The 15,653-nt window shown below is 31.3% G+C and overlaps 1 protein-coding gene across 15 annotated transcripts in view; it reads left to right on the top strand.

Annotated features, from left to right (window-relative positions):
* LOC134706296 (ras-associated and pleckstrin homology domains-containing protein 1-like) overlaps positions 1–15,653 on the top strand; it is a 72,156-nt gene that overhangs the window by 13,159 nt on the left and 43,344 nt on the right. For 10 of the 15 annotated variants that reach the window (XM_063565094.1, XM_063565101.1, XM_063565098.1 and 7 more), the window contains one exon: positions 13,214–13,337. In XM_063565094.1, the coding sequence (XP_063421164.1) occupies positions 13,214–13,337 (124 nt within the window). Of the gene's footprint in view, positions 1–8,897; positions 9,200–9,394; positions 9,497–9,798; positions 9,927–10,311; positions 10,442–13,213; positions 13,338–15,653 lie in introns of those variants that run through there. The other 5 variants (XM_063565106.1, XM_063565091.1, XM_063565100.1 and 2 more) reach the window with 4 other exon arrangements.

Here is a 15,653-nt window from a genome sequence, read left to right as displayed (position 1 = left end):
TTTTAAATAGTGTTTTGTGGCAGGTAATCTTATTGAATTAGGTATACAGATAACAGTTGAGATTTAAACTTGTAAAAATGAATGGGTGTCTCTACTCAGTAATAGACTGAATCATAACACGGTTGATGAGTAGGAGAAAAAAGACATTATTTGACATGCCATGTTCATTGTTATAATATGATAGAAAATAAATCTGTGTAGGACATTTTTTAAACAGTTGACATTCCTGTGGTTTTATCAGTCTGGAGATATGAATATGATACAGTTATTCCATTATAGGACACTGTAGTACAATGTAGTCCACCATTATAAAGGTCCACTCAACCTCAAATGGAAATTGTTAATTGATACTATGATTATTTAGGTGATGATTAAAACAGCATATTACTATCTTTAATACCTTAAAGGCGAACACATTTTCACCCTAGTTAGTGAAGTCCATCCCTTTTATATGATACCCAGTGTCACCAAGCTGAGAAAGATATAATGTTGCTGATCAGCCATCTGTTAGTCCATCTGTACATATTCAAGTTTCAACTGGATGCCTGCATAGTGTCATCTTTTTCTATCAGATCCATTTCAAATTAGTATGAATATAAAAAAGAAGATGGGATGTGATTGCTAACTCTCCTGACAAAATGATGTAGAAGTAGACAACAATAGGTCACCATACAGTCTTCAACAATGAGCAAAACTCACACCACAGAGTAAGCTTTTAAAGGCCTCAAAGTTTCAAGTATAAAACAGTTCAAAGGAGAAAATTAACAGCCTGATTTATGTACATGCAGGACACACAGGAAGCACTGATTCTCTTACTCCAGCACCAAGTATGAGATAGAGCTGGTATTAGGAAGCTGGTAATGAAACTTTTTTTTAAAAGAGTGATATCAATTTTCATGTGATGAATTTTGCTTTTAGTCCATTTGTATGCCCCTGCACTAATGGAGGGGGCAGTAATTTTTTACCCTCATCCGTCCACTCAAACTGCCCGTCTCTTCTGTCTGACCCTAAAATTGGTTTCCATTCTCTAACTTAAGTTTGCGACAACCAAATGTTATGAAACTTATGCACAATGCTGATCAATGCTTATAACCACATAACACAGATCAAAATCTAAAATGAACGATGTCACTTTTACTGTTCATGAGTTATGCAACTTTATAAACATAAAAATTGCTGAATTTAGGTGGCCTAACTTTTACTTTTCTAGAGTTATGTCTGTACAAATGGGGAAAAAAATGTTAAATTTTTCATTTAAGTTAGCCCAACTTATACACGATGTTAATAATCCTGGATCCTGCATCTATCTGTATGTGGAAGTTGACCCCTGAATATTTGTAATTTTGGGGCATCTGTGGCAACATTCTGCATTTATTTTTATGCTCTGCCATAGGGGAGGGGGCATTACGTTTTACCCTTGTCCGTTTGTCCATCTGTCTCTGTACGTATGTAAATACATCCTAATGTTTTAATCCTTTCTCTTACAAATAGTTTGTAAAGCCGTTCTAGAGTTATGACCTTTCGTATAGAAAATGCTGAATTTTTCGTTTCCGTTCTCTACAGTAAGTTTAGCGAATTGCATTGTGTTTAAGCTGGTCTGGTTTATGTACATCTTTTTTGTTGGTACCATTATAAAATCAAGCTGGTGTCTAAATCAAATAGATTGTGAACTTAGCATAAGTTTTAAAGTCTAGATTTTTAATTGATACTTGGATTTTTATACCATATGAGATATACAAATAAAGTATTGTATTGATTCAGTGTAAATTAAATTTACTTACAATGATGTCGTAGTAGGACAACAGATATAGGTGAGGATAGATCAAATATATGTTTTTATTCATCAATATAACATTCTATAAAAGACATGCACTATTATGTTTGAGATCTTATAAAGGTCAAAATGTCATGAGAATGTATGTCTGGGTTAGATGTATGTACAATGGCTCCAAGGAACTTACATACTTTTAAAAGTACATATATCATGTATATATTGTCATAAAACTTGTTTATTAAAGGTGCTCCCTGCTTGTAGGTATTTTCTGCTAGTAGCTAGTTTCCCAGACCTTTTCTATGCCCAACGCTAAGATAGAAGAGGGACATTTTTTTTTCTAGTCTGTGGGTCCGTCCCTTTATTCCTCCGTTTGTCCGTCTGTCCTGCTTCAGGTTAATGTTTTTGGTCAAGGTAGTTTTTGATGAAGTTAAAGTCTAATCAACTTGAAACTTAGCACACATATGTTCCCTATGATATGATCTTTCTAATTTAAATGCCAAATTTATAGTCTTTTAAAGACCCCAGTTTCACTGTCCAATGAACATAGAAAATAATAGTGCTAGTGGGGCATCCATGTACTATGGACACATTCTTGTTATGTATTAAATTAGTTTACTGTTGTTTTAATAACTACTGGTCCTACAGTTATCATAGCATTATAGCAGATCACAAATTTTTACCATGACCAGTGGCGGATCCAGAATTTTTCATAAGTTGGGGCCACTGACTGCCTGCTCCAGTTATGCTTCAGTGATTCCCAAAATAATCAACCAATGTTTTCTCATGAAAGGGGGGCAGGGCCCCCTGTTCCCCCTAAATCTGCATTTGATGACTGGTAACCCCTGCCCCCTTCTAAATCTCCATTTGATGACTGGTTACCATGTATTGCTTCATCTCTTAATTAGTAATTAGTGCTTGCTGTGCTGCAGTTACTGTTGTCATTTTTACACCAGTTCCTATTACAGACTAGAATTGAACTCCATCAAGAAAATATACATGGAAAACACTTCCACACTTCTTGTTGAAGATAGAAAAGTCAAGGAGAAATAGAGTTTATTTTAGAACACTACTTTGAAAATACTGCCAGTTTAATAGTTGTATGTTTACTAAGATGTAATTTACATCTGTACCAACTTAAGAAATAATTCTATAAAATAAGAAGCTTTAGATTGGTACAGGGTAACACATTGTGCTACAACAGATCAAAATTGATTTAAAATCTACACCAGATGGTGTTACTACACTTCTACTATAAAACACTAAAGTTTGGCATGGTTAAATTACAATCATAAAAAGGATAACAATCAACAGTAGAATCTAATAACTAGAATATATGTCATTGTAGCAAGGATGAAATAAATTTCAGTGTAACAATCAATTTTTCTAATGTTAACAAAAAATAATAAAGAAATTCAATTCAGGAATACATGCATAAAAGGGTTTGCTTATCTTGATCTCATAATGTCATGCTGTTTTCCTCCAACTCTTATTCACATAAAAATTGAAATTAGTTTCAAGCTTCCTTAAAAGTATAGTGATGTAGATTATTGAACTGTGGGTCTAAAAAGATATAGAATTGCTAAGCTCATGTCTTTTTAAAGAAAACACTGCTAATAGACAATTCTTATTACTGATGGGGTTTTGGTTGGCAAAATTTTCAGACCTGTACCATATAAGGTCAAATCATTTGTCTTTTGACATTTTGAAATGTAAATTAGTAATTGGAATAGATCTTTTTTTGTAATTTATTTTTATTTCATTTGAAAATACACCAAGTATATAGATCTTTTTCTGGAAAGTAGAGTAACAATTTTCTTCCTGGTTTGATAGAATTATTTTTGGTTGACATGTTATTGACATGAGCATTCAGGGGAATGGTAATTACAGATGATGAGAGGTTTCAGAAAAATGGCAACCTGTTTCACTTTCATCTCAGAGTTTTCAATAAAATAGTTGTTAAAAGAGTTACAGAATCCAAATTACTGTGTTGAGAACATACTTTCTTCATAAATTATGTCAGAATATATTTCTCACTGTATACTGAAATTTGAAAAGTACATAGGATGGGTTTTATCCTATCTTAAATTAGCCCCAAAATAAAGCATTCTTTCATGGATCCTGCAAAATGAATCATTTGGATAAGGATGTTAAGTTCCCAATTACCTAAAAAATAAAGACATAGTCCCTACTATAAGTCAAAACAAATCATATTAAATCATTTTATTGGTGTAAAATCTAAATATTACCAAGACAAACATGACAATCATTACAAACATATAACTGTTCCTTCCACCCCTCATTAAATGTTGCATGCTTAATTCTGATTTAAAAAAATTATAATGTTTCTGATGCAAATCTCATGTTGACATATTTTATTTGACTCCCAATCTAATTAATTTTTTCAGTACTGACTATTAGTACATCACTTTCCAGTAGATAAATGTTTCACTATAGAAAGTCTTAAGCAGAAAGAGTTTCCATGATCTATATATCTAAATCTGTTACACCAGTAAGCTGTAACAAGTTTTGTCCTGCTAAGGTGACTAAAACACACAGATGATATCAGTTACTGTATACAGTTCTGTGACTAACACAGACATATGGACTATCCTACAGCAATTATAATTAAAAAGTCTTAATACAAATAGGGTCACGAATGAGTAGAAAACTTTGGCTTTGGAAGTGGTGTGGGGAAGTGGTGATACAAAAATGACAAAAAAATTATCTGGATACCTTTGATGTGGTTGGTAATGCAAGAACTTATTTTATATCTGATCAATTTCACATTTAAATGATTTAATACTAAAACAGGACATTTTTTTTAAAACAGTGAAATACACTCATTGTCGGAATTCAACAATATGAGGGTGTGGCTTTACCAGAGGGGTTATTTGTAAATTTAGGCCATAGAAGGGCTTGTTATCATTGTAAGTTACCAGAGGGTCCAGGATAATTGTGATATATTACACTTCCACATGGACAGACTGGCTGCACAATATTTATATACTGGTAGATTTTGATCACCTTCTTAAAAGTATGCATCATAAAATATTGATAATAAAAGAAAAATTGATTATGAACATGATGAATATCACAAGAAAAAAATCCATTTATCCTGTATCAATATGTGTTAATAATCCCAACAAAGATCTGTAAGATGATGATTAGAGACTTATTATGTGTGTGTGTAATACTTCTGTAATCCTCTAAGGATGGCTATGATAGATTGTTATATTACCATCATAAACTTCTGAGTATATCTAGAATTCTCTCATATATATGAATTATGGATTTTCAATAATACAGAAGAAACACCAAAGGTAATTGTTACAGTTGGTGTGCATGTCTTTGGATGTGACTTTTTAATTACAAAGTAGGGGCAGATCCAGCCATTTTAAAAAGGTGGGGTTCCCAACCCAGAGTAAAGGGGGGTTCCAACTATACGCTCCCTTTCAAATGCATTGATCATCCAAAAAAAAGGGGGGTCCAACCCCCAGAGTCCCGGACCCCACCTGGATCCACCAATGACAAAGCTAGGGGTTCAAATGAATGCCATCAAGAATGAAAAGTCCCAGACCTATGAATTAGGTGAAAGGACCACCTGAGGAAATTCATAGATCCTGTAAACATCAATGTAAAGTTGGAAGTCATCAGGTCTCTTGTTAATCAAACACCACTAGTTCTCTGCAATGTCTGACCTCTGACCCACACTCTTGTATATCCCTGAAAGCAATAAGAAATTCACAAAAACAGAAGATCCTCTCTATGTTCAATGGACCGTAAAATTAGGGTAAAAAAGATCATATCATAGGGAACATGTGTACTACATTTGTAAGTTTCAAGTTGATTGGACTTCAACTTCATTTAAAACTTCCTTAACCAAAAACTTTAACCTGAAGACAGACATGACAGACGGACAAATGAACAAATGCACAAACAGACGATCGGATTCACAGACCAGAAAAATGCCCCTTTACTATATATTGTAGGTAGTATGGACACATTCTTGTCTTTAATATTATGACTGAAGAATTGTACAATGCAAATGTATGTATCTTACACATGAAACAACTAAATAAATACAAACAGTAAATTTATGCATGGTTAGTGTAAGTACAGATACTTGAATGTTTAATTTGATTTGAATAAGGTTTTTTAGGGGACGGGAATTATTTTGAGAAAACAAAAACTTTCATTCTTGTGTTGGTAAATTGCCTAATAAATTGACCTTTTGGAATTCTAATGGTTTATGTATTATGACAGGTTTGATATATATTTTAGGAAATTGATTTAGACACAACATGTCTGTTTTGATAATTAAGTAAATAGCAGTAGAATATAAAATAAGAGTTTGAAAACTTATAGACAAAAAAGAAGGAAAGTATCTTTGTTGATAAAAATCTTTCAGCCTTTGATCAATTTTTAATGTTTTAAAAACCTGGAAATTCATCAGTTATATCAAATCTTATGTAATATGTACAATCTGATCACAATTTTCTATGTTTGAATTTGAATAAACCCTAACCTTAGGCAAATACTACAGAATCTGGCTAATGTCAAGGGTAGAAATATGTCTTCCATTATCATCCATCTGTTAACATTTCTTATTTTCTTTTTGAGAACCACTGAATAGAATGGAACCAAATTTGTATGAAATGTTTCTTACTGGAAAAAAAATCAGTCATATATACTTTAAATTGGGAACTTACTAAGTGACGTTTCTTTGGTCCTTATTCAAAAATGAATATAGGTCCTGGTCCAGTCTTCATGACAAACTCTTAAATCTGCCGGCCCTGTGTAAGTGCTCAACTTTTGAAAATTTTAGTTAATTATTTTGGTCTGGTGAGATGATTTTAACAAGCCTAAAAGTAACTTTACAAGCCTTGGCTGCTGGGCTTGAGGTTAGTGATAAGATTTTGTCCAACCCTGAAGTTAATTCTCTCTTCAGATATGGAAGAGTATCTTTGTCATGTGATGATTTTAAAATCCTTGGAAATTCTGGTTTAAAGTTATATGAAATGATTTGGAAAAATACAGTATAATAATATCAACAGAAGCTACGAATAAGAGGACATTTTGTATGATCTGTTATATTCAGCTAAATATATATATACTTAACATTCTAGGGAAATGTTTCTACTACTATTGTATATTAATAAAAGTAGTAGTAATTTATCTGATAGTTGGCAAACAATAGATAACAAGAATGTAATATGCTGGTACCTTTAACAAGTACAGGACAGGTGACCAGGTTGTTGTCAGCATTACTGGTCACGCCAAGTTGTTGTCAGACTGAATACTGAATGTGAAATTTTAAAATGATGAAGTCTACCATTTTTTTTATTTTTGCCTTATTATCTTTGAAAACTAAAACAGAAAAAGAGATCAAAACTTTAAAATGCAAAAAAAATCAGCAAAACAAGTTCTATAAATGAGTCAACATAGTCAAAATCTTCAGTTAACTACTTAATAGAGTTATTGCCCTTTGATGACAATTTTTACCAATATTTTGTGATGGCATTACATCTTAAAAATTATGATAGATAGATAGAAAGTTAAATAATAGAAATGATCAACAAGACAAGATCTTCATTAAGACAAAATACAGGAAATCATCTGAAGAATCCGTTTTGAAGTTATTGCCCTTTGATGATGAATTTTACCATTATGGAGCCTTTAGTTTAGTAGTCCTGAACCTATGTTGACACTTGTTGACTTATGTTAAACTTTATGTCAAAGTTCAGATTTCAGATGCTAGTTGTCTTACGGTCATAGAAATTGGTGAAAAAAAGTATTTCTAGATGGTATTAATGTCATTTAAGTATTTAAAAACAATCCAAAATTAGGTCTGTATTTTAAATTAGGTCTGTATTTTAAATTAGGTCTGTATTTTAAATTAGGTCTGTATTTTAAATTAGGTCTGTATTTTATTCAGCTTGAAATACAAAGTAAGTATTGTATTCAAAGACACTTAGATGTGACCTAAAAGCAAAATAAGGATGCATTATTTTTAGTTTAATAACCTCCCAGTATCATATTATAAAAACTATCAGGGGTCGGAGGGAAGTTTCAATCATATTTGTTCAAATAGAAGTGTTATGTATCTATACTTCAATTGAACACTCAAGATTCAGTGCTTAAAGTCCAACATTCTATAATTATTTCATTTAATAATTACAAGTTATTTGATGAAGAATTTCAGGCTGTCTGAGTGCCAGAGGATTGGAATTTATATTAAAATTTTCTTTTAATAACACCTGTTAACTTCTGACGTATTTTAGTGTATTGCAATTTATCTGTAAGGTGCAGGAAAGATATTTCTTTTCTCTTGAGGTTATATGAACATGTATATTTTGGTTATTAATGATAAAGTTCAAGAGATAGGGTCATTACATTCAGCTGATTTTTACCTCTTGTAATTGCCATCCTCTGCCTTAGTAGGGCTTTTTACTTGAAGTAAGGATTCTTTTATGTCACAGGTCTTTTGATTTTTCCACTCAAAAATCTATTGTTTTTGTTTCATCCTGAAGTTGTGGATACAAGTTTTATGTAGACACCTGAAGAAGGTTTTAATGACCCCCCAGGAGGTCTAACATACACCCCCTATAGATACAAAAGTGGTCATAATAGTTGTCTTTATACAAGTTATAAGAAGCATATAAAGTAGTATAACCCCAGAGATATATCTTTAAGCAGCTGAGTGGTGTCTATGGTAAAGTTGTAATTTGGTATAATTTGGAATCCTACATGTCAAACATGATGGATAGTTACAGTTGTTGATAAATAGCCTGTCAAATGTATACCATACAGAATATATATATATATATATTCTATATATTCTATACCATACATATGTAAAGATAAAAACATACACAATTCAGTTAGTTTCATTTGGTTTCCATCAGCAGTCTTTTTATTTATTTAGAAAATATTGCTAGATTTTTCTTGCATGAAATATTGTAGAGGATATAGAATCAAACTGTTCTTTAAAATTGGAACCATATATGAAAAGAATTTCATAGGGTATATCAACAGTGACTTCATTAGAAAAATTGAAATGAAACAATATGTTTGCCTTGCTTTGATGTAGAATATGAATTTAATTAGGATGAACTGTCCTGTTGAAGTACACAAATGTTTAGTGGTGACAGAGTTACCTCCCATGGTAGACAGATGTTGTAAAACAAGAACCAAGTAGGATTTAATTAGAAGCAGATGACAAAGTATGCAATGACAGACACAGCAGTCAGTCAGCTTGACCTCAAGTTACCTTGAACTTGTGTATTCCTACATGTGTACATGTGTGGATTAGTCAATGGGAGTCTGAATACTTTATTGTAAATTTAATTGATCACTGTAGGTTGCTGTAGGAGAAAATCCATAATGTTCTAATCAGGGAAATATATATATATTGCACATAATAAGGTAAGAAATTAACATAGAAATTGATTCTTAATCAATTGCAAAATATTAAAATTGTCCTCCTACACCTGTTTAAATTAGGAAACATTGTGACATGGCAGAGATAGAAGGAGAATAATTTCCATAAATAAATCTCATTTGTGGAGGTAAAAAGTATGAAATTGGAGTTAATTGATGTAAATGGTATTTGATTCTTTGCATACAGATGGTGTCAATAAAGATTTAAATGGACAGCTATTGATGACTGAAATAGTGTATTGTAAATAGTTCTTCTGTATAGGATTATAAATTATACCACAGGTTTGTGAATTTACAGGACATTTTAGATAGAAAAAAATGGAATTTAATGTGATTAGATTAATTTTTTCCCATCCTGATCAGGACATAATTTCCTTTTAAGCTGACTCTTTCAGTTAGAGGAAAATATTATATTTTATTCGCTATTTTAATGTATTTCAAGCAGTTTGAATGTAAAAAGTGACTGTTGTGATGTATATCTGATAGACACCAAGCTGGTGAACACATGTTTTATATTTATACATCATATTACTACGTTTTTAAATCTGTTAAAATTATACAGTAGTTTAATTGAAGTTTTTGTTTTGGCTGCATGCATTAAGTCAATACAGACAGACACTATCAGGATTTTATTGGACTTCTTGCATAATGTATTTACAAGAAAATCTATAATTCTCTGCATATAAGTGGGATAGTACTAAACTTATAAAAGGTAGGAATGTTTATAGTATCTTAAATTGGTTGTGAATTATAATGAAATGGTTGTCAGAAATGACAAAAAAATGTGTATAAGAAGAGACTGTTGTGCTAAATATATCTGCTATGAACAGTGGAAATTTTGTGCAGCAGTCAAAGTGATGAGACATTATGGTTCCTTGTGTTTAAATGCTTTTCATTAAGAATTAGAAAGGTCATAGTTTGTCTGCCTGATATTTATGATATTTTTCTTTATTCATTAAGAATAAGAGAAATCCACTGGCAGATTCATTGGGGGGGGGGGGGCTTCCAGGGGATGCTATTCATTAAGAATTATAAATATTTATATGACGTGCTACCTGTTTGTGTAGATACATGTAGAATGAACTCAGGAAGTAAGGTTTTACCCTCTCTTATAAAATTGATGAAAAACAGGAAATAAATAGGAACTTAATGGATGATTGTATCTATATTATATGTATAGTTGGATCTATGATTTTATAAAACTTTATCAATGGATCTATTTACAATGTAAGTTAGGAAAAGTACTTTTTATATCATAACACAAAACAAAGCCTTCAAAACGAGCAAAGAAGTATAATTTCTAAACACTTGGGAAATTAAAGTGCATGGTTGGAGAATGCAATTAATTATCAATTTTTGCATCTTTTTTTGTCACACTGTTTAAGATATCATCTTTTTAAAGCTATGAAACTCATCAGATGTGTGTGTCATGAGTTTTTTTAGTTTTTCAAAAAAAAGAATAAGTAAACTTGATAAAAAACCTTGATGTTTGATTTTGTCATGACAGAGTATCAAAGCACTAAGATGCAGAAGCATATATTGGTTATGTCTACACAGAAATGCTTGTGTAATGTGTGTAACAGTTGTATAATTCACTAACCATATGTTTATCATATAACCTAACTGTATGATTAATTTATTTTACCCAAGGGAATTACCAAACTAGAGTTCTGGAATAATTTTTCTTTACCTTCTTTTCCTAGTCAATCAGAAAGTATTTATCAAATAGAGTCTTATTGTAAAGTAGGTATGGCAATCAATTTGATTGTATAAGAGTATTAAAATCCATTATATATATAAGAACCAGTAGAATATCAATACAAGGATGTAGTTTGGAACACTTGAGAACCTGGTGTTGTTTATCATTATACATGGTGTGTCCTGTCAGATTGTTTACAAAATACATGTACTTGTCTGTCAGTCAATGAAAGGTTCCCACCAAATCTTTATAATATATTTAGACATGATTTAAATAAGTAGCACCTGTCTGCAAATTGTTTTAAAGATAGCACAGGAAATTGTGAAATATTACTTTTATTGAGCTCCTAGTATGATACAACACAGAATGGGGTACTTACAGGGAAACTGTGGATGTTGAGGTTAAGCTGTTAATGATGTTTAAAACCCACAACTTTATTCATAATTTAAAATAGGTATTCAAGTATAAATAATCTTAAGTTAGCTCTGAAGTCATACAACTTTATATCCGGAAGTCATTGAAGTACTAAACACTCACAATTGGTATAATTGTGTATAAAAGTGCTAACTTGACTTGTAGAGAAGGACTTAATACAATCATTGTCTTAACATATATCTTGTGCCCCAAAATTTGTTCACCAATTTACTTAGACTAGGTAGGAATGTTTAGACTGATCAGTGCACAATGATTTCTTGGATCATGTTATCCTGTTGTAGGTCAAAGAGAGATAATTCTAACATAAGCCATTATTTTTCACTCTAGGTTATGATGATAAACTCCAATTAACACCATGTGTTGTAATAGATTTTGTAATGAAGACAAATTAAAGTTGTGCCACTTTATGACGTTCTTCTTATGATAACATAGGTGTAATTATTTTTTTAGATAAATTCTTTAGTGGGAAATTATGTTACTAATTAAATACTGAATATAAACCTGAGGATCGTGACCAATGATCTTAGCAGTTAATATCACAAGACCAATGATCCTAGCAGTTAATATTACACGCATGCACACACTGTTGAATCAAAACAGTTCCATAGAATGTTCATTATTGCTATCTGACTTTGAACTTATTCTCCTGAATTTACATGTGCTCAGACAACAGATAAATGGATATTTTTCAACTAGTCTTTAATTCCATTTACTATGATTAAGCAAAAAACAAAAGCCAACACAGCCACCAGAGACATGTGAAACTTTTCTGATTGTTTTAAACAACTGAAACAACTGACATCCAATATGTAAATTGACAAATGGGCTTATAAAGTATTGTTCATGTTGAAATTTGTAGAAAATATTCTCTTTTAAAAAGCATTAATGACAGTGTTAAAAGAATGATGTTCTTTGGAGCTTATCTGGTAACTTTTAAGTACAGTTGTTGTGGGTTTTGCTCATTGTTGAAGGCCATATGGTGACCTATAGTTTTTAATGTTTGTGTCATTTTGGTCTTTTGTGGATAGTTGTCTCATTGGCAATCATACCACATCTTCTTTTTTATATTGTTGTGAACTTTATTTGACATACATCTAAATGCAATGTGTAGTATCTGGGTTGAACAATTGATTGATTGATTGGTGATTGTTTAACATATTATGAACTCAAAAAGGCTTATACTTGATAGGCATACAAATATTTTTGTTGAATTGATCATGGCTTGATAGTTCCTTGATACATTTGGAATGTTTTATAGGCCAATATTTAGCCACAGCTATGAATACAGTTGATAAATTGACTCCTATGCAATATTTGGGTATAAAAAAACAAATCGAAAACTGATTATAACTGAAAACTTTCTTATGAGGTACTTTTAAAGTGATGGTACTTTGTATCAGTCTTTTTCCATTGAACCCAGATATGTTAAAAATGATCAGGATCTTTCTGAGAAAATATTTAAAAAAAAAAATAACAGTGCTGTTACAAGCGTAGTGATATCAATATTGCTTCTATTCCGCCAGATAGATACTTTAACACTGGCAATAATAGGTGTCACACTTACTTTTAAAATAATTCTTGTGAGCCTTTTGTTTATAATACATTAAACTAATTTATTTTATCATTTAAGTTATTGTTTGCAATAGCTGGATGGATATTGAGCCGGTATCAAAACAATCAAAATCAGGAAAATATCTGGTCATTTTTACACTTAGATCTCAGTAGAATGCAATACTGTGAAAGTTGTTTTACTTAGCACATAAAATTCATAAAGATTAGTACCCTACAAACAAGTAGGAATTTAGTGTAACTAAAATATGTTTGTTATCATTTGTGATCTAATACAAGGCATATATTTGTTATAGAATGGAAGATGAGGATTATTGTTACCGACCAGAATGTGAAATAGAGGCTGATAGTGACCATGAAGATCAAGATGCTGAGAGTGAACTGGGACAGTGGTTAGGACAATTGGAAACTCTCAAAATGGTAAGTGGCACAAACATATTTGCACCTCCAAAGAACACTCGCAAACATACAATACAAGCTTTTTTAAACCATTATAAACTATGAAATGGATTTTTGAAAAAAGAAATTTTAAGTAGATATCAAACTGATGATATAATCTCTATGGAGTTTTATTTTGGGTTGTTTTTGTAATTTAACAGTTATTTTCTTTCCCTTTATTGTCTGATGATTGTTAAAATCAATTATGGTTCAACTGTTGAGAAAAAAAGATTGTTAGATTTTATTACCTGCTTTAAGTATTTACATTTACAAACTAGAGTTGATTATTGACAGTCAGTAAAATATGGATGGTAAACACAAGTAGTTAATAAGACTATGGTAAAATCCAACACTGAGCTCAGTGATTTATAGGACTTTACATTGCTTTAAAGAGCACCAAACATTGCTCTAATGTACACCAAACATTGCTTCAATGTACACCAAACATTTTAAGCCTTTTAAAAAGTTTTGGAATTTTTAACCTATTTTAGAAAGTCTTTTTAACTATCTCTCAATTGCATCACAATTTAATGTGTACACATATCAGGTGTGCCTCTTTTTAAGTTGTCTTTTTGTAATGTTTTTGTAACACATAAAATAGATGTGTGTTTACTATAAATCTTGATGATTCAGCACTCTTGAGTAGCTTTGGGATTGAATTAACATATAGCTGATATATCAAGCTTGTAGAATGTATAATGTTCTTTGTCTATTGCCAGTTACTGTTGCTTACTTTTAATCTTTTGGGAACTGGAATTTTAAATCTAAAGATTCTAAAGAATAAATGAATGAGGTTGTCAGAAGTTATATAATAAATTGGATAAATTGAATTATACCCTGATATAAAGATCAGCAACAGGAATTGGTTCCTTGATGACTCATGCATCGATAAGTTCTATCCAAACAGGATAAATAGAACAGTTTGTATTGGTAGAATAATTTGCTGGGCAACTCATTTTGTAAATCATTATGCTACATTGATCTATTTATATTGTATGTTTGAAGTACTGGTTATATCAGTTATATTAATATCAACTATGACAACAAATGCTTAGTATTGATAGCAATATAAAAATAAGTGCTGTATGCAATGTAACAGTTTTGGAGGCAATATGATAATTATCATCAAATTAGTGTCCAAAAGTAACAATAAGAAAACTCAGTACATTGCTATGAAATAATATCACTGAACTTACAGGTTCACTAACAAATACAGTTGGAACTTTTTTCTGCAGCCTTTCTGCATGTTGAAAAGTCTACTGTTGCAAAATATGTTATCTGCTCTTTGGTAGGTTTGTTGTCTTTTTGACATATATTCCCCATTTCCATTCTCAATTTTAAAGAATTAACGTTTTGCCTTGACAACAAAAGACTTCAGAATTGCTTTTGACCCTGACTCTGACAATGCTTCCTTTTCTTTTATACTCCATACAAGAGCAACTGTCTTCTTTTTTAATTAGACGAATCTCCAAATATTTCAGAATTGTAACACAGAGCCAAATTACTAAAAATTCCCAATTGAAAAATGGAAATACATTTTTTTTAAACAATTTTTCCTTGCACAAAACTACTCATGTGGGCAGTATTTTTTGTGCATATGTTAAATAAGAAATCACGGCAGTGCTGTTTATTTTTTGCCAATTTTTGTAATGATTTCCCTTTGCATTCACAATTCAAATTTTCTGTTTTCACTTCCTAACCTTTGTTTAAAATGTTTGCAGTCTGATCATTCATACCCTGGCAGGTGAAGGTATTTTCTCTTCACGTTCAGAAAATCTTGGTTAAGTATTTGATGTCATTAGAATGAAAAATACATTTCTGTTTGAAAGCTCCAGGAAGTAAAATGCCAGATTTGGTTAAAATTAATTCAGGAACAAAAAGTGAATAATCAATAGAACCCAGGGAAGGCTAAAAGAATGATGGAGATTGGATAATTTGACATGTTATTGGCACTTCTAAAGGAAAGGATTTGTTTGGTTACTGTTTATAACTAGGATAGATCAAACAAATTGAAAATTGTCTTCATTTGGGAAGAAAAATATTAGTTTAACAATTTCAGTAAATTCATTCCACTTTTATTATGTCTTATTACTACATGTTTAAAAAGTTTTCAAAACCCTATGGGTGAACAAGTGAAGTTGGAACTACTAACCCTATCTCTATGGGAGGTTTGAGGTAATATCAGGTTTTAAGTGAGGTTCTTCTCAGCTCAATATTAGTTTCTGAGAAGTATTTATTGAATTATTGTTTTGAGCTAATAGTAATAGTTTATTTATTTTACCCTAATAGTAATTGTTT

The sequence above is a fragment of the Mytilus trossulus genome, chromosome 2 (genome assembly GCF_036588685.1).
Source record: "Mytilus trossulus isolate FHL-02 chromosome 2, PNRI_Mtr1.1.1.hap1, whole genome shotgun sequence".
NCBI classification, from domain to species: Eukaryota; Metazoa; Mollusca; class Bivalvia; order Mytilida; family Mytilidae; genus Mytilus; species Mytilus trossulus.
Note: the sequence above shows the minus strand (reverse complement) of the source record. Positions and strands in the feature narration are given on the sequence as shown.